Source organism: Gorilla gorilla, chromosome 2, assembly GCF_029281585.2.
Source record: "Gorilla gorilla gorilla isolate KB3781 chromosome 2, NHGRI_mGorGor1-v2.1_pri, whole genome shotgun sequence".
Taxonomy (NCBI): Eukaryota; Metazoa; Chordata; class Mammalia; order Primates; family Hominidae; genus Gorilla; species Gorilla gorilla.
The window spans coordinates 146,274,450-146,293,082 of NC_086017.1; the positions used below are offsets into that span (position 1 = coordinate 146,274,450).

General features: G+C 44.1%; 1 protein-coding gene across 1 annotated transcript in view; it reads left to right on the forward strand.

Annotated features, from left to right (window-relative positions):
• The window catches only part of EPHB1 (EPH receptor B1), a 473,721-nt gene that overhangs the window by 302,241 nt on the left and 152,847 nt on the right, over positions 1–18,633 (forward strand). Inside the window, exon 4 of the mRNA XM_055383292.2 lies at positions 13,114–13,269. Within this exon, the coding sequence (XP_055239267.1) occupies positions 13,114–13,269 (156 nt within the window). The remainder of the gene's footprint in view (positions 1–13,113; positions 13,270–18,633) is intronic.

Below are 18,633 nucleotides of genomic sequence, written 5' to 3' on the forward strand. Positions count from 1 at the left end.
TCTATCTACTTCTCTCTGTTCCCACTACCCTAATCCATTATCACCTTTTGTGGGCTACTGAATCTTCCTGTAAATGTCCCCACTCCTCCAGTCCATTCATTTCCCAGCAGCCAGTGTGATCCTTTAGAAACAAAATCTGATTCTGTTTCTTCCCAATTTCAAGCCTATCAAGTGGCTTCCGTGGACTTCAGGGTAAAGCCATGGGCTGAGTGGGTGACATGAGCTCAGGCTGCCCCTCCAAGCGCTCAGCCTCGTCACTTGCCTACGGATCCCACCCACCCCACACAGGCTCTCTGCCTGAGCCTGAGCACTCAGGGCCCCCGAAGGCATTGTGCTCGGGTCCTTGACTGAGTCACTTTCATTCTCCAGGGCCTTTTCACAGGCTGCTCTCTCCACCTGGAAGCTTCTCTACCTTCTCTCACTAACCTACCTTACCTCTGCCTGTTACAGGGGGCTTATATCTTCTTTATGCCTTCACTTAGATGTCGCTTTCCCAAGGCCCTCCCAGAGTGGGTTAGGTCCCTACTGTGGCCCTTCTATGCCACCTCAATCCCATCCATTGGAATTTCCAGCTTAAAGTCTCTTCCTCCACCAGGATGTCAATTCCACATGGGGAACATCTTTGTGTTTTTCCTCCATTTATATATCACAATGCCTAGCACACCTCCAAGTATATTATAGGTGGTCAATAAATACTTTCAAGTGAATTGTTGATGAAAACATTCAGCCTGGCTCCTTGTGGAAAACATCTTGAGGATATTTATTGAGGAGGTACTATATTCCAGGAATTTTACATGTATTACACTGATCTTCACAATAGCTATGGTAAGGAAGTCACCTTAGCACCCCTTTTTACAAATGGGGGGCTGAGGGTCAAAGTTTAAATAACTTGCTTAAGATCACACAGCTAGAACGTGGACGTTTTTCAGACTCCATGTTTGCATTCTTCCAGATGGCCTAAAGCAGTGGTCCTCAGACTAGAGCTATACCAGAATCGCCTGGTGGGCTTGATAAAATTCAGATTACTGAGTCACATCTCCAGATTTTCTGGTTCAGTAGGCCTGGAGGAGGATCTGAGATTCTGCGTTTCTATACGTTCCCAGGTGGCACTGATGCTATTTGTCTTAGTTCAAGTTGCTGTAACAAATACTGGGTGGCTTCAACAACAAACATTTATTTCTCACAGTTCTGCATACTAGGAAGTCCAAGATCAATGTGCCAGAAGATCCAGGGTCTGGTGAGGGCCCACTTCCTGGTTTGCAGATGACCATCTGCTCATTGTATCCTTACACGGCAGAAAGAAAGCTCTCTCGTATTTCTTCTTATTAGGCCATTAATCCCATTTATGAGGGCTCCACCCTCGTGACTTAATTACTCCACAGAGTCCTCACCTCCAAGTAGTATCACATTCGGGGCCAGGCGCAATGGCTCATGCCTGTAGTGCCAGCACTTTGGGAGGCCAAGGGGGGCAGATCACGAGGTCAGGAGATCAAGACCATCCTGGCTAACACGGTGAAACCCCGTCTCTACTTAAAAAACAAAAGTTAGCCAGGTGTGGTGACACATGCCTGTAGTCCCAGCTACTTTGGAGGCTGAGGCAGGAGTATCGCTTGAACCCTGGAGGCGGAGGTTGCCGTGAGCTGAGATCATGCCACTGCACTCCAGGCTGGGCCGCAGAGCAAGACTCTGTCTACAAAAAAAAAAAAAAGAAAAAAAATTACATTCGGAATTAGGCTTCAATGTATGATTTCTTTTCTTTTCTTTTCTTTTCTTTTTTTTTTTTTTTGAGGGGCAACTTTTAGTCCATAGCACTGCTGATTTGGAGACCAATTTGAGAACCTGGCCTAGATCACTACAAAACACCTGGGCTTGCTTTATGGCTATCCTCGCTCCCTAATCACTGACCTTGGACCAGGATTTTAGGATCCAGGCCTGGACTCTCTTCTGAGAGAAACCAATGCCTAGCACAGCCTCCTACAACTGGACAGGACCCTGGCTCTGAAGGTCTTGGCTATGCTCTGGGAACAGGCTGCCATCAGGACCTGAGTGTCTGTCCCTCTCCCTTGAGACACTGCTCTTCTGTTTGTCACCCTTCGGTCCTGACCAGTGATCTCCCCATTTTATCAAGGAAAAGCACCCCCACCCTGGCCCACCTCTTTAACAACTTCCATGCGGATGCATTCTAGGCTCGCTACTGCTACTGCTGTCTGAACAACTTAATAGCACAGTAAGTTACAGTCTCTTCTGTGTCATGGTGCCTGCAGCATTCATCAATTTCAGCAAGTGTCACCATGAGTGATGCAAGTGTATGACACAGCTAAGTGTCTCCTCTGCACAGGCCATTAGAGCTGGCAGCAGGCCCAGGGAGGCAAGAACTGGAGACTCATTTGGCTCCAAGTGCCCGGATGATGTAGAAGTAAATGGCTCCAGTCCTCCTCCCACCATGGCCCACATAAATGCTTCGTATTCTTGGCACCTTCTACAACTACTCTCAAAGTTTCCCCAGGTAAGCTAGGGATCCTGCTCTCTCTGGGTCTTGGTGCAATCTTTTCCCTTTGCCTCATCCTCCCATCCTCCCTCTGTGCCAACTTTTACCCATCCTTTGAGGCCCTGTGCATGAACCACCTCCTCTAGGCAGCCTTCCAACAGCAACCCACTCTCCCCTTCCTCTAAAGACCTCTGTCACAGAGCATCTCCACCTCTGCTGTAGAAATTTTATTGGTAAACACTTCACCCTGACCTGCTATGCTCAGCTCAGCTCAGCTCCTTGGAATTGGAGGTTGTCATTCATATTTTTGTGTCCTCTGCAAGATTTTTAAATGTACTGGATGAGAATTTCTTTGATTACTAAAGTCATGTATATGTAATACAAAACATTGATAAAGTACAGAAACATAATAATAATGTCATCATTCCCAGATTTTATTTTCCATTTTGCTGAGTATGATATGTTTGAGTGTGTGTGTGTGTAAAATGAAGTTCATAGTCTCATACTCTATAGTTTTAGACCACATTTTTATAATATTTTTCCAAGTCACAATTTTAACTGCTGTGCAATATTCCATTATATGAATGTTGCATAATTTATTTAGTCAATACCTTATTATCAGACTTTTAAATTCCTCCCTCTCCCTTTCTCTCTTCTTTCTTTCTTCCCTATTATAAATAACACTGTGATGAACATCAATGAACATAAATCTTTTCCCACACCTGCTTGCTTTTTTTTTCTAAAATAAGTTTTTACAAATAAGATCGTTGAATCAAAGCTTTCAATATTTTGAAGCTCTTAATACACATCAAATAACTCTCCCAGGAAATGATAAGAATCCACACTTTGGCCGAGCACGTTGGCTTACTCCAGTAATGCCAACACTTTGGGAAGCCGAGGTGGATGGATCATTTGTGGTCAGGTGCTCAGAACAAGCCTGGCCAACACGGTAAAACCCCGTCTGTACTAAAAATACAAAAATTAGTTAGGTGGTAGTGGCGCTTTCCTGTAATCCCTGCTACTTGGGAGGCTGAGGCAGGAGAATTGCTGGACCCTGGGAGGCGGAGGTTGCAGTGAGCAGAGATCACGCCACTGCACTCCAGTCTGGGCAACAGAGTGAGACCCTGCCTCAAAAAAAAAAAAAAAAAAAAAAAAAAAAGGAATCCACACTTTGTGTGGGAGTGCTCATTATCTCACATTCTGTAATATTAATATCATATTTGTTGTTGTTATTATTATTATCATCACAGCTTTTATCTTTTGTGTCTTATCACAGCAGTCCTTCAGTGAACACTCACTCAATTAGCCGTAGAATGTGTATGCCTATGTGAAAGGTTTGTGCTAAGCGCTGGGGAAAGGGGAATACAAAGATGGCAACACCTATTATCCATCTTCAGAGAGCTTTCAAACTAGTACATTGGATGGATGGATGGATGGATGGATGGATGGATGGATGGATGGAAGAATGGACGGATGGATGGGTGCTTGGGAAATATTTCTTTGCCATCAGTTTTCTCAACACATTGCCATGAATATAAGGGGAAATGGGAGCTCCCATAAGGCTTTGAGTCCCAGTGGAATGTCCTGGGGCTGTTCAGGAAAACCCATTCTGGGAAAGCAAAGACTGCTTTTGAGAATAGACAGAGGAATCCCAGTGCAGAGATCTCATGCCACTTCCTTCTAGGGAGTTTCACCAGGCCTGAAATTTCAGAGCTGGGAACCTATTTGGTCAGCCACCAGTAATGTGAAGGTGATGGAGACATTTGGCCACAGAAGTGACTTTAAATAGTGGCCCAATGTGGGGCCACAAGACCTATGGAAGGAGCTATGCAGACCTGTTTGCATGACCCACAGGAATTTCTTGCCCACCAACACCACACCTATCACACAATTCTTAGCAGCTGCTGAGAGAGGCTCTTCTGCCTCTCTTACAGAATGAGAACAAAGCGTAAGATAAAGGAAGGGGAGGTTGTAGGAGCAATGAACTCTGGGCTGCGAACCTCTTTCTTCCTGGCCAGAAGCATGTACCTTGCCTCTCTCCCAGTTGCCCCATGAGGCAGGCTGACTTCCCTGAGCCAGCTGCTGAGCTGCACCTGCCTTGAGAAAAAGGCACCCGGTTCTTAAGCAGGGGATGAATATTCATTGGCATGAACCTTTGCAAACTCATTTGGGGAAAAAAATAGATCAGAAGAAGTAATCAGATTATTAAAAAGAAAGAGCAAGGACAGAAGGTGGTGGTGGAGGGAAGAATCACATTTAAAATGCAAGGAGAGACTTCCTCCCTGCGGTGTAGCTCTGACCCCCTAGACCATGCGCTGAGAATAGTTAAGCTCTCCCACATTTATGCTGCATAAAAATGTTGTTTTTGAGGCCTCATCTGAGAGGGGGAAGGGCAGAGGTAACATGCACCCTCCACATCTGAAAATTATAAAATAATATTTTGAGGTCTCCGTTTTATCTTCCTTTGATATCAAGAAAAATTGTGAGAGCTAAAGAGGCTCTGGTGAGTGCTGAGTGACAGGTTAAAGGGCTCCAATAAAGATTAGATGGTCCACTATCTCCTGAGGAAATTGCATAAAAGTGGTTATTCCCTCTTGCTTCTATTAATTTCCTCTTCCTGGCTGCTTGGAAATGCTTCATAACCTGATGCTGCAGATGGGGATGAGAAGCGCTTTCCATTATCTCAATCACTGCACTGTTTATGAGACACTTAATCTGTTTCTTTATAAAGTAATAGTACTGTAGGTGATGGACTCAGTGTCACTGGAAGTCTGTGTGCAGGGACAGGAGGAGAGGAGTGTCTCGAGAGTATGGTAAGCAGAAGGTCATTTGTTATATCACTGAGGTGCTGAGAAGTTGGGTGGGTGTTTCAAGGTGACCTTCTGGATACCAGGCAGAGGTGACGTGCACCTATCCCTTGGCACTTGAACAGGGAGGCAAATGTGTGTTTTGTCTGTTGAATGGAAAATATATACATGTTTAGGCACGGGGTGCTCAGATCTTGTCTCCTCCCCTTTTCTGAAGTTGGGGGTGGGGAAATAGATGTGTGGTGAGGTCGGGGAGAGGGGTGCCATCAAAAAGCCTTGGCTATGCAAGTTTCTAGGCCTTCTGTCTGAACTGCAATCACTTACAATGGAGGAAAGGGAACCCCCTTCTCTTAAGGAAACAAGGCAATTGTAGGCTGCACTGGTGTTAGAAATGTCTAGCCCTCCAAGTTACCTTGTCCCATTGACAAAGGTCTTAATGCGAATACACAGCAAGGTGCCGGCGGCTCTTCTCTTTCTACCCACCTCCTGGAAATGTAATGGAACTCTCTCCTGCGAAGTCCAAAGCTGGGCACTTTCTGACCTAATTTACGTTCCTACTTCTCCTGTTCTTCCACCTCTTTTCTTCTCCCTTTGTCTTTTCCTCTCCTTCTGAATTTCATCTCCTAACCATCACAATAAACTGTTTAATCACCATAGCCAAGAAATGACACTTTTTTTTTTTTTTTAATGAGACAGAGTCTCACTCTGTCACCCAGGCTGGAGTGCAGTGGCGCGATCTCGGCTCACTGCAACCTCTGCGTCCTGGGTTCAAGCGATTCTCCTGCCTCAGCATCCTGAGTAGCTGGGATTACAGGCACATGCCATGACGCCCAGCTAATTTTTTTTTTTTTTTTGTATTTTTAGTACAGACAGGGTTTCACCATGTTGGCCAGGCTGGTCTCAAACTTCTGATCTCAGGTGATCCACCCGCCTCGGCCTCCCAAAGTGTTGGGATTACAAGTGTGAGCCACCACGCCCGGCCTGAAGTGATGCTTTTAACCATTGTTTAAAGCATGAATTCTATGAGAAAGTATAGCACAAATGTGGTTACAAATTACAATCTAAAAGGTTAATAAATGAACTCAGGAATACTGCTTCTTTTATAAAGTTTCTTGTGACTCTCATCTTATAAGGAGACTCTGCAAAAGGTGTACATCCATCCACCTGGTCCCCTGTGTGCACACAAGCATAGCACAGATCCTGCTGTATCAGAAGCAGCATTCCATCATCCACCTCCCTCACCAGGAAGGGAGCTTCCTAATGTCAGCTACCCCATCTGCACCCTGCTCTATTCCCCTAGCCTGGTGCCTGGCTAGAAGTCAATCCTCAATAAATATTTGTTGAATGAGGGGCTCCCAACTGTAGCAATAGTGCTGACCGTAATTCTGTAAAGGAACTCCTGAGTTTTGAAATGATACGAAAGCAGAGAACTCTGTTATTTACCTTAAGTTGCCTGAAAGTGCTGAAATGTGTTTGGTTAGGCTACCGCTGTATTTAATTATTATTGTTTAAAATTGTACAGTCTTTATGCAGGTGAGCAGTCTCCAGGCTGCCAGGGTCTCCACCACTCTGCACTGTGTGACTCCCGGCTGCTTTATATTCTTAAGTGACTGACCTGGCTCCAAAGGCCATTTGCTTTTGCTTCTCTTGGCCTGAATATTCTTCATCAGAATCCACCCAGAAGCTTTATTTATCACCCCAAGTTAAAGCTGCTTTTTCTCAAGTGACAGCATAGTTTTCTTATTTATTTTTCTATGTTAAATTTCTAGTGAAAAAATATTATTAACTTTTGTTTCTGATTAATGGCACCTGATACAAGATAAGTTAAAAGGGCTTTGTGGATTAGCCTGGCACTTTAACCCTTGTTTTAAACATGAATTCTATGAGAAAGTATAGCACAACAATGTGAACGTTTAATAAATTACTGGGCATATACCCAAAAGATTATAAATCATTCTACTATAAAGACACATGCACACGTATGTTTATTGTAGCACTATTTACAATAGCAAAGACTTGGAACCAACCCAAATGCCCATCAATGATAGACTGAATAAAGAAAAGTGGCACATATACACCATGGAATACTATGCAGCCATAAAAAGAATGAGTTCATGCCCTTTGCAGGGACATGGATGAAGCTGGAAACCATCATTCTCAGCAAACTAACACAGAAACAGAAAACCAAACAACATATGTTCTCACTCATAAGTAGGAGTTGAACAATGAGAACACATGGACACAGGGAGGGGAACATCACACCCTGGGGCCTGTTGGGGGGCGGCGGCAAGGGGAAGGATAGCATTAGGACAAATACCTAATGCATGCAGGGCTTAAAACCTAGATGATGGGTTGTTGGGTGCAGCAAACCACAATGGCACATGTATCCCTATGTAACAAACCTGCACGTTCTGCACATGTATCCCACAACTTAAAGTAAAAAAAAGAAGAAAAAAAATCTTTAATAAATGAATTTAGGAATATTGCTTCTTATATAAATTAAAGTATGCCTAGACAGATTTTATGAAAGTATTAAGTTATAAAGTCTGAGTATTAAGGAGATTCATACATTTTGTAATTATATGTAAAATATATTTTGTAGATATGATTCACCCATTATACATAACAGAAATAATATATGTAGAAACACATTCTTCCACTGGGTTCCAGGATTTATTTGCCCACTTTGGGACTTGAAATTTATATTCTGACCCTGAATTCTAAACGTTCCTGCAAAGAAACCTTGCTTTTGTTTTTTTAAGGAGTGGGTAAGTTGGGATGGAGAGGAGTTAGCATTATTTAGCACACATTGATGCTAGCGACATTTCATATTTGAGTTTATTAATTTCTAATAATCTGTGGGAGTTATTGTGAGAAATTTACAGTTCTTTTTCATAGACTTTTTTTTTTTATACTTTAAGTTTTAGGGTACATGTGCACATTGTGCAGGTTAGTTACATATGTATACATGTGCCATGCTGGTGCGCTGCACCCACTAACTCGTCATCTAGCATTAGGTATATCTCCCAATGCTATCCCTCCCCCCTCCCCCCACCCCACAACAGTCCCCAGAGTGTGATATTCCCCTTCCTGTGTCCATGTGATCTCATTGTTCAATTCCCACCTATGAGTGAGAATATGTGGTGTTTGGTTTTTTGTTCTTGCGATAGTTTACTGAGAATGATGATTTCCAATTTCATCCATGTCCCTACAAAGGACATGAACTCATCATTTTTTATGGCTGCATAGTATTCCATGGTGTATATGTGCCACATTTTCTTAATCCAGTCTATCATTATTGGACATTTGGGTTGCTTCCAAGTCTTTGCTATTGTGAATAATGCCGCAATAAACATACATGTGCATGTATCTTTATAGCAGCATGATTTATAGTCTTTTGGGTATATACCCAGTAATGGGATGGCTGGGTCAAATGGTATTTCTAGTTCTAGATCCCTGAGGAATCACCACACTGACTTCCACAATGGTTGAACTAGTTTACAGTCCCACCAACAGTGTAAAAGTGTTCCTATTTCTCCACATCCTCTCCAGCACCTGTTGTTTCCTGACTTTTTAATGATTGCCATTCTAACTGGTGTGAGATGATATCTCATTGTGGTTTTGATTTGCATTTCTCTGATGGCCAGTGATGATGAGCATTTTTTCATGTGTTTTTTGGCTGCATAAATATCTTCTTTTGAGAAGTGTCTGTTCATATCCTTTGCCCACTTTTTGATGGGGTTGTTTGGTTTTTTCTTGTAAATTTGTTTGAGTTCATTGTAGATTCTGGATATTAGCCCTTTGTCAGATGAGTAGGTTGCGAAAATTTTCTCCCATGTTGTAGGTTGCCTGTTCACTCTGATGGTAGTTTCTTTTGCTGTGCAGAAGCTCTTTAGTTTAATTAGATCCCATCTGTCAATTTTGTCTTTTGTTGCCATTGCTTTTGGTGTTTTGGACATGAAGTCCTTGCCCATGCCTATGTCCTGAATGGTAATGCCTAGGTTTTCTTCTAGGGTTTTTATGGTTTTAGGTCTAACATTTAAATCTTTAATCCATCTTGAATTGATTTTTGTATAAGGTGTAAGGAAGGGATCCAGTTTCAGCTTTCTACATATGGCTAGCCAGTTTTCCCAGCACCATTTATTAAATAGGGAATCCTTTCCCCATTGCTTGTTTTTCTCAGGTTTGTCAAAGATCAGATAGTTGTAGGTATGCGGCGTTATTTCTGAGGGCTCTGTTCTGTTCCATTGATCTATATCTCTGTTTTGGTACCAGTACCATGCTGTTTTTGTTACTGTAGCCTTGTAGTATAGTTTGAAGTCAGGTAGTGTGATTCCTCCAGCTTTGTTCTTTTGGCTTAGGATTGACTTGGTGATGCGGGCTCTTTTTTGGTTCCATATGAACTTTAAAGTAGTTTTTTCCAATTCTGTGAAGAAAGTCATTGGTAGCTTGATGGGGATGGCATTGAATCTGTAAATGACCTTGGGCAGTATGGCCATTTTCACGATATTGATTCTTCCTACCCATGAGCATGGAATGTTCTTCCATTTGTTTGTATCCTCTTTTATTTCCTTGAGCAGTGGTTTGTAGTTCTCCTTGAAGAGGTCCTTCACATCCCTTGTAAGTTGGATTCCTAGGTATTTTATTCTCTTTGAAGCAATTGTGAATGGGAGTTCACTCATGATTTGGCTCTCTGTTTGTCTGTTGTTGGTGTATAGGAATGCTTGTGATTTTTGTACATTGATTTTGTATCCTGAGACTTTGCTGAAGTTGCTTATCAGCTTAAGGAGATTTTGGGCTGAGACAATGGGGTTTTCTAGATAAACAATCATGTCGTCTTGGCACAAGACAGGGATGCCCTCTCTCACCGCTCCTATTCAACATAGTGTTGGAAGTTCTGGCCAGGGCAATCAGGCAGGAGAAGGAAATAAAGGGTATTCAATTAGGAAAAGAGGAAGTCATATTGTCCCTGTTTCATAGACCTTTTATGCAGATGAGCAAATTGAGGCTCTGAGGGATGATATAACTTGCCAGTGTTCACCAAGCTAGGAGCTGGCAGAGCCAATAATTGAACTCAGGACTGCCTGACCATTTCCAAATGCTTGTTTCTCCGGGGAGAATGGAGTCAGACCCCCTCCTGGAACCTCTCTCTTCAACCACTCCCCAAGCTTCTCTCCCTGATGTCCAGCTTGGACCTCCTCCCCTCCACTTCCTCCTCTCATGGACACCTTGGAATTCAGAGACTCAGTCACCCAGAGCTACTGTCCTCCATCAGAAACCTCAGAGGAGGCACTTTCCACATCCCCCTGCCACTTGTGGATATCAGGACAATTGTTTATGCTGTTAACTTATTAAATGTAAAGTGAGGAGGCTTTTATGTGCTAGAAAGAAAGGGAAAACACCTTGTTCTTGTTGGACTGGTACATTAAGAAAATTACAGCATGGCAGGGGCCAAATATGAATGCTTGAGTCATCACCTCTACCCCTCCCCCACTCTCCAGAGACAGAGCTCCTGCCGAGTCCAGGCAGCACAGGCCTGGGATTTGTCTGTACTCACTGGCTGCAGAACTGAATGGGGCCAGGAAGGCTGGGGATTTATTAGGAAAAGAGCCAAGCGTTTCTCACAGGAGATGAGGAGAGATATGGAAAGAAGAAAGGGAGAAATACAGAGAGAGGGACCGTAATGAGTGGGCTGGGAAAGATGGATTAGTAAACCAAAGTCTCCTCGGATACTTTTGCCATTCAGAGCTTCTCCCTTTCATGTTTGATGTGTTAGATCTTTAGTAAAGACTCAAACAGTACTGTTTTTCTTTCTACAGAGAAGTTTCTTCTGAATGTGCTGAGATGAGTCAGGAAGTGGTCCCTTTTTACATGGTTCGCAACTGACATTGTTTCCCCAAACCTGGGAAACAACATTCACTCCCGTGTCTTTCCCGATCCCAGGGGATGCTCTGCAAAGTAAGGCTTCTTGGTGAAAAAACATAGCATTTTTAAAAGTTTTAAAAGTTCTCAACAAAGAATAAGATGAACTTTTAAAATCAGCATTTCAAAATATCTGGCCACAGTACCCTTTTGTCATAGGTGTTAACAATCCAAAGAACGTGGATCCCATGGGACACATTTGGGTTGTGCCATTCCAGAACATTGTGTTTCGGAGATTCCTTCCTTTCCAAAATGGCACCCCACCCAGCACATGTCTGGAGAAACTGAAGCCTTTTCCTCACCTTAAGTGAGCAATGGAGTGAGATAACTTTCACAGCATAGGAAACAATTCTTTCTTCTTGTCTTAGCAGAAAAGCAGTGGATATTTTTCAAATAGTTTATGTGTACGTCATCACTATCATTTCTCCCACTGTGTGATCCTTGGTAACTTTTGTAACCTCTCCGTGTCCCAGTTTCCTCATTAGCAAAATGGAGATAGTAATAGCTACCCCATAGAGTAATGCATGGAAAGCACTTAACAAGACAAGTTAACAGATGGTGGCTACTGCTATTATTAAAGAATACGCTGCACTTTCCAGGAGGGAACAATACATTTGAGAAGATTAGCTTTCTATAAGTAGAAACCATTATAATGGCACTTCCATTATACGATGATCACATTGTATTAGATTTATATGACTTCATTGGATCAAGAGCTCCTTGAAGGCAGGCTCTATTCTTGAATTCCGTATGTCATGTTTTCAGCAGGAACAGTAAATGTTTGTTGAATGAAGTAATGAGGTGTGTAAGAAAGCCAAACAAGTTGACCAGTCAGTAAGTTTTACCCAGTCTCAAAGGAGGATGAGCCAGAGTAGGTTTCATGGGGACAGGAAGAGTGGGGGCTGAGATGATAAGGAAGGGCCTTGGGGAAGTAGGGTAGGCAGAATCAATCTTGTGAGGGATCAACAAGGAAGAGACCAGATGTCTAGGCTCAAAAGTCTTTACAGATGAGACAAAGCTAAGACCCGAGGGACAGCTTGGAGCCAGACTTTTCAGAGAATGACTCATTATAGGCTGATCCCACAGGAAATTAAGAGGATGTGCTGCACATATGAGGGCCCCTCCAGTGGAGATCAGGTTGTATCAGGTGTTCCCAACCTTCCCCACTGCCATGTGCATGATAGATGACACCAAGTGTGTGACACGTTCCCTGGTGTGCTGTCTGCAAAGTCATCCTTTCCTTGCCCCACCCCCGAAAGCATATCAAAATGCAATTAAAGGAGAATGATGTTGTTAAGGCAGTAACCTTGAAATCACCCTAATTTAGTTTTAAAGAATCACTTATGAATTTCAGCCCTTTGCCATCATTCGTAGCAAGAGCTTGTTAATACATCTCATAGTGTTCCTCATGTGTGCTGCAACATGGGATTGAAAAACCATGGGTCCAACATGTCATTGAAAAACCTGGGACCCCTTTCTATGTGAGGCCATAAGATGAGATGTCTTTAGTGAGTGGCTCAGGGAAAGGCCATGGATGTTAACCAGGTAGACAGAAGAGGGAGTAACCATTTATAGAGCACTTACGTCCCAGGAACTGAGCTACACTTTAGATTTGTTTTCTCAATTAAATCTCTTGACAGACCTGGAAGGGAAGAATTATTATCCATTTTGTTCAAGTGAGAGAGGTCATTGGTACCAAGAAGGTATATTTCACAAAGGATTTTTGAAGAATTGGAAGTGTTAAATATGGGTTTCCTCAACCTTAGATCTCCCTTGGTACGAGAGGGGCATCTCAATGTTCTTTTTAGAGAGGAAGACACTCCTTTTCCAGTTGTAGGGAAGAGTTTCTGGCGGCCACACTTCCATTAATTATCACATGGTCTCTTTGTGTTCTAGCTTGCCCTGCAGGGACATTCAAGGCCAGCCAGGAAGCTGAAGGCTGCTCCCACTGCCCCTCCAACAGCCGCTCCCCTGCAGAGGCGTCTCCCATCTGCACCTGTCGGACCGGTTATTACCGAGCGGACTTTGACCCTCCAGAAGTGGCATGCACTAGTAAGTGTCTAGTAACGGCTTTGGGCTGGGGAGTTTGGTTCCCTGACGGTGCAAGTGGTGGATCTGGGGCAAGGAAGAGAAGACATCATCCTTTGATCCCAGGGCAAAGCAGAATTGCTGGCCATGGTGCTGAAACATACAACTCCTATGCTCGGAGTTCAGAGGCCTTGTCCCTACGTAGCACTGGGTGAAGATTACATTTTTTCTTTCTTCCCCCTTCTTCCCATATAAGAGGACCTTCTCCCACCCCAGCAAGATAACTTCTGTTCATCAGATGTCAGATTGGAGAGTTCTTTGGATGCAAAATCGTGATCTATTATCACTTCCTCCAAGAAGTCCCTCCTGGTGCCTATAGCTGAGAATCTCCTATCTCTTTGCTGGGTTTCCTGTATATTTGTAACCAGACTCCCCTCAGAGTGCTCATCATTTTATTTATTGTCCAGTCATTCTGTACTTATCTCAGTTACCAAATGAAGACTATTGTGTGCCAGGACCATATATTCATCTTCTTGTGTCCCTTCAAATGCCCAGCCTGATGTAGCACTTGTGCTCCTGTCAAATGACAAGACCAGTGGCCTGACCACAGAATGCATCTCCAAGGCAGAAATTCTAGGGACCGGAGCTAATGCATTGGCTACATCACTCTCCCATTATATAATATAGAGGGAAGAGCAGTCTCCCTGCCAAAAACGGGGAAAGGCAGATACACTCTCTGGATAGGGATGTGAGAAGGGGTGCATTTCTCCCAATATTCTCTCCCATAATTGTGGGAGGAGGCAATCACTACTGTCCCTGCACAGTACTTTGGATAATTTGCTCCTACTCCTCTGAGCATTGTAGCCCTGAAATGTGGATGACCTCTCTTTTAAGTATCCCATTGTATTTGGGAGTCAGTGCTCCAGGTTAGCCTTTAATATGTTAGAATTTTATTCTTCATTGGATAATGCTTCCTGGCTCCCTGTGAGCAGGTACCTTTCCTTACACCTGCTTGGACCAAATCCCTTCCATCCATCCCAATCACAGAAGAATATTTCATTTATACTTTCTGTTTGATGAACAGAAAAAGTGACTGGACTCTTAGTAGAATTACTTAATTCCAGCCTTGTAGTGTATGTAACCTTTACTGAGTAAAGAGGGGGAATGAAAGTACCTTCTAGATCAAGTTCCTGAGTTCAATCAATGTGTATAGATTTGAACTGAGGAAAAGCTCATCCTCTTGTAAACTGATTTTCTACAGACCTCTTTCTCTGGTGGGTTAATATTAACAAAAATGATTGTTTCTGCTGACCAGAGGTCCTGTTTTTCTGTTGTGCTGTCTCCTCCACTGATTTCTGAGGTTGCCCTGGGGGTCTTCAATAAGCCCAAAAAGCATTGTTTAATGTACTTCTTTAGAAATCACTTAAGGATGCTGAATCACTGCTCCCTGGATGTTCAGACCAAAGACTAGTCTCCATGATTGCCAAAGTATATGCCCAGGGACTCACAGTATTCCTCCTGAAAACGCTCCTTTCCATTCCTTCTCATTAACCCCTCTCACTGGCCGGCCTCCCTCTACAGATCAACCATGCAAATAGAAGCCTCAGCCTCCCAGCTTCCCACTTCAGCAGACACACCCTGTAAATTCATCCTGTCCCTGGGTACGGTCACCTAGAGGAAAGGTAGACCAATGACTAAATGCTCAGAATGTTGATTTGCTGCTGCCCTCCTTGCTATATAGCATCTCTCTCTTCTCTCTCTCAAGGCCTGTCTTGCAGCCATATGATCTGATGTACTTGAACCAGCAGGACTAATACCTGGCTAATACCTGGGGGATAAAAAAGCAGAAATTTCCCAAAGCCTCCAGCATGTACTTTCTAGATCCTCACTCCACTGGACCTACTCATATCCCGAGTCTACCCTCCTTAAAATCAGACCTGAACCAGGCATGGTGGCATGCACCAGTACTCCCTGCTACTTGGGAGGCTGAAGAAGGATGATCACTTTAGCTTAGGAGTTCAATCCAGTGTGGGTGACATAACAAGACTCCCATGTCTAAACTAATGACAATAATTTAATAATGATAATTAATAATAAATCATACCTTATAGGTGTCTTCCTCCTGTCTCTGGTCCAGTTAGCTCTGGGGTTACATATGCTCCCTATAGTCCCACCACAGTGTCCCCATCTTACCCAGAGTGGAGGTGATTATTAGACATGCCTATATGTGTGACTACAGCCACCACACCCTTTACATGCCTCTACTCTCCAGATATAGCAGGCTTTAGCATGCTTGGGTCAGACCGGAAATCGCTGAATCAAAGCCACATGTGGCTGTGGTGGCCAGGCCTGAGAGAAGCTCATAGATGCACTGTCCAGCTCTCTGCCTTGGTCTGCAGGGACACGCACTTGTTGAGGGGACGCATAGGGCAGGGCTGAGGTGCAATGCCACGCTAGGCAAAACACGTATAAATAAATCTATTATTTTATTGAACCTCATTATATATTTGATTTATTCTGTGCCAGGAAAGTATTGTATGAAAAAGTCAATTTGTTGGCTTTCATAATCTCATTAGGGTTTCCTTTTAAGGCATTCTAATTGGAGATGCCATCTGTTCTCTTAAAAAGGCATTGCACATTACCACAGTAAATAATTTTTCAGATACAAGGAGCATATCTGGAGTTGTTGAGGCAAGGCACAGCCCTGTACTGTGGCCTTGGGGCTCCTGCTGGTTCAGCAGGTTGAGCAGGGCAGGAGTGCAAGGGCCCAGCCCAGCCTGAGACACACTGGTTGGGGTGGAGAAGGCACAGGCGCTGGTTCACTTTGCACATTCACTCTTCTGTCCATTCCATCAGGAGATAAACACAACCTGACTGGGCACTGTGGGTACCCAGGTAAAGAAGGAGAGCTTTGTCTTTCTGAAATGCACAGGGCAGTGGACATCTACAGTGTTCAGGTCCTGTGGGCATAAGGGAGGGAGGCAGTGTCAGGAGAGATCAAGAGCTGAGGCCTGGAAGTCTGGAGGGGCCTCAGGTTTAGTGTGCAGCCGTTGACTTTAAATGGATTATATCAGTAGTCACATTCATTCACTGGCAGTATTGGAAAGTTTATAAAGAGTTTTAGAACTTTAAAATGTGTCATTTGACAAGGCTATAAAACATATAGTGCACTAAGAATTAATATTTTTAATGAATCCTGTTAATCTCTTGGGGCTGGCACACATATAGTCATTGTATTTTTGTAGTGCTACAAGTGTTAATTTATTTCATGTAAACATTTGCAATGCATGATACCTTTTGCAGCCCTGTTTAGGCATTTGTTTCTTTTCTTTTTAATCTACTGGTAGACCCAGGGACCCCTCCACCCTTGACCTCTGAGATGCCTCTGTGTGTCCAGCCTTGTCCTTGAATTTTGTCAGTGGACTGCACAGGGATGCAGGTGCACCTCAAGGTGTCAAAGGGGCTGGTGTGGTCTCCAAATGAAGTCAGAGGAGGGTGGCTTAGAGAGTTCTGTGTTTTGAGTCTGCAGTCACATCACTGCTGCTGGTCTCTGGACGACTAGCTCCCTTCTTCCTTCTCTTTCCCCCCTTCATTTCTACCCAGGCCTGCAGCTCTAGATCTTCCCAGTACTTGCTCATATCCAAGAAGATGCCTCTTCCCTCAAACCTAGGCCAGGTATGGAATGAGGTGGGAGCTTAGGGGATAGCTAGAGGCAGGTGACAAGTGACTCCTCACCACTCCCTGCTCATGAAACTCCCTGAATAAAGACAGACTACCAGGACAGTGGGAATCACCTTCAGTGAGGAGTTACTGAAGGGCTACTGACAGTATGGGGAGGGGGTCATATGAAAAGACAATGGGAGGGAACAAGGGGAAGGTGCAGCCCCACCAGCAGGGAGGGGTTGCGAAGGTTATGGACTGAGGAACCAGCTCTGAGCTTTGGGCTTGCTGTGCTTCTGCTGAAAAAGCTGCTGCTTTCCTCCCTGTAGTGCTCCTTGAGGCACTGCCCAGAAGCCCTCAGTTTACCTGGTGAATCCTGGCATCCCCAAACTGCCTCAGTCTTGAGTGGGTTCTGGGAAAGCTCATAGAATCATTGATTTCATTTAGTGGGTGGAAGATGGGCTTTGGCACTTCAGAGACAAAAGTTTCAAACTTGATTCTGTCTCTTGCCTTCTCTGTGACCTTGGTCTAAATCCTTGGTCTAAGCTTTCTTACATTCTGTCATTTTATTCTCACGACTTCATAATAATGTATGCTTTTCTGAGTTATTATGAGGATTCAGCCAAATAGTATTGTAGAGTCCTTGGCACAGTGCCTGGTTCATAGTAAACTCTCAATCGATGTTAGAACTTGCTTTGGTTACATCCCTGGAAAGTGTGAAGATTGCAGCAGATATTGAAGCTTCCAGCATGAGAGGATGTTGGATATCTGAAAATAAAAGTGATGTTGTTGGGGGAGCCCAGGCTTGACGCCATCACCAAGCATCACAGCAGAATCCATGATATGGTCCCAAACCACACAGTTGCCTTGGCCTGAAGAACCTGCTGAAAACAAATGAGAAGGTGACTGCCCTACCCTGCGACCTGGTGTGCAGTGGGAGAAGGAAGGAGGCACAGGCAGAGCTTCTGAGAAGCTGCCGAGCTCGCTGTCCCTGGATGAGAGGTGCCAAGAAGCTGGGCAGGAGCAATGGCTCACAATACTGGCTTTCCATTCCCAGGCAGCAGCGGCCTAGCAGCTCCTCACACTGAGACGTACTTCCTTCCACAGGAGGGCCAGATGGCAAGGGAGACATGGTGGGGTCAGCCGGGCAGAGGGGCAGCCAGGAACACACTCGGAGGTGAACAGCAATGTGAAACCCCGCACCATGTTGCAGGGCTTGGCTTCTGTTTTAAATAATTTCTAGTTTACTAGGGGACGAAATGGAAAGGAGGAATTTATGAAGCAGGTGAAAACAGATAATTATGCCTTATAAAATTGCTGCCTGTGAAAAACTATACAGAAGGACTGGTGTGAAAATAATTACCTTGTTACATTGCTGACCACAAAAACCCCTTTTCTGTCACTCACATGGAAGAAATTTTGATGGATCACAGAGGCAAGCTAGTGCTTGCCTTGTTTCTTTTATTTCTTCTTCAAATGCAATGGGCTTCCCTCTGCAGTTTTGATCATAGAAATGGAATGAAAAAAGGGTCATTGTGTCCCTTGAGCCCACCAGCCGACCCCTTAGATGAGAGACACAGTGCCTGCCAGTCTTTCGGGGTTTCCCTGGAGGCCATCCCTGTCCTCCCTCCTGACTGCCACTGAGAGGCAGGGAAGCTTAGTGGCAGGGGCAGGGGTTTTAAGTTTGGCTCCTGACGGTAAGACCTGGGGCAAGTTACTTAGCCTTTT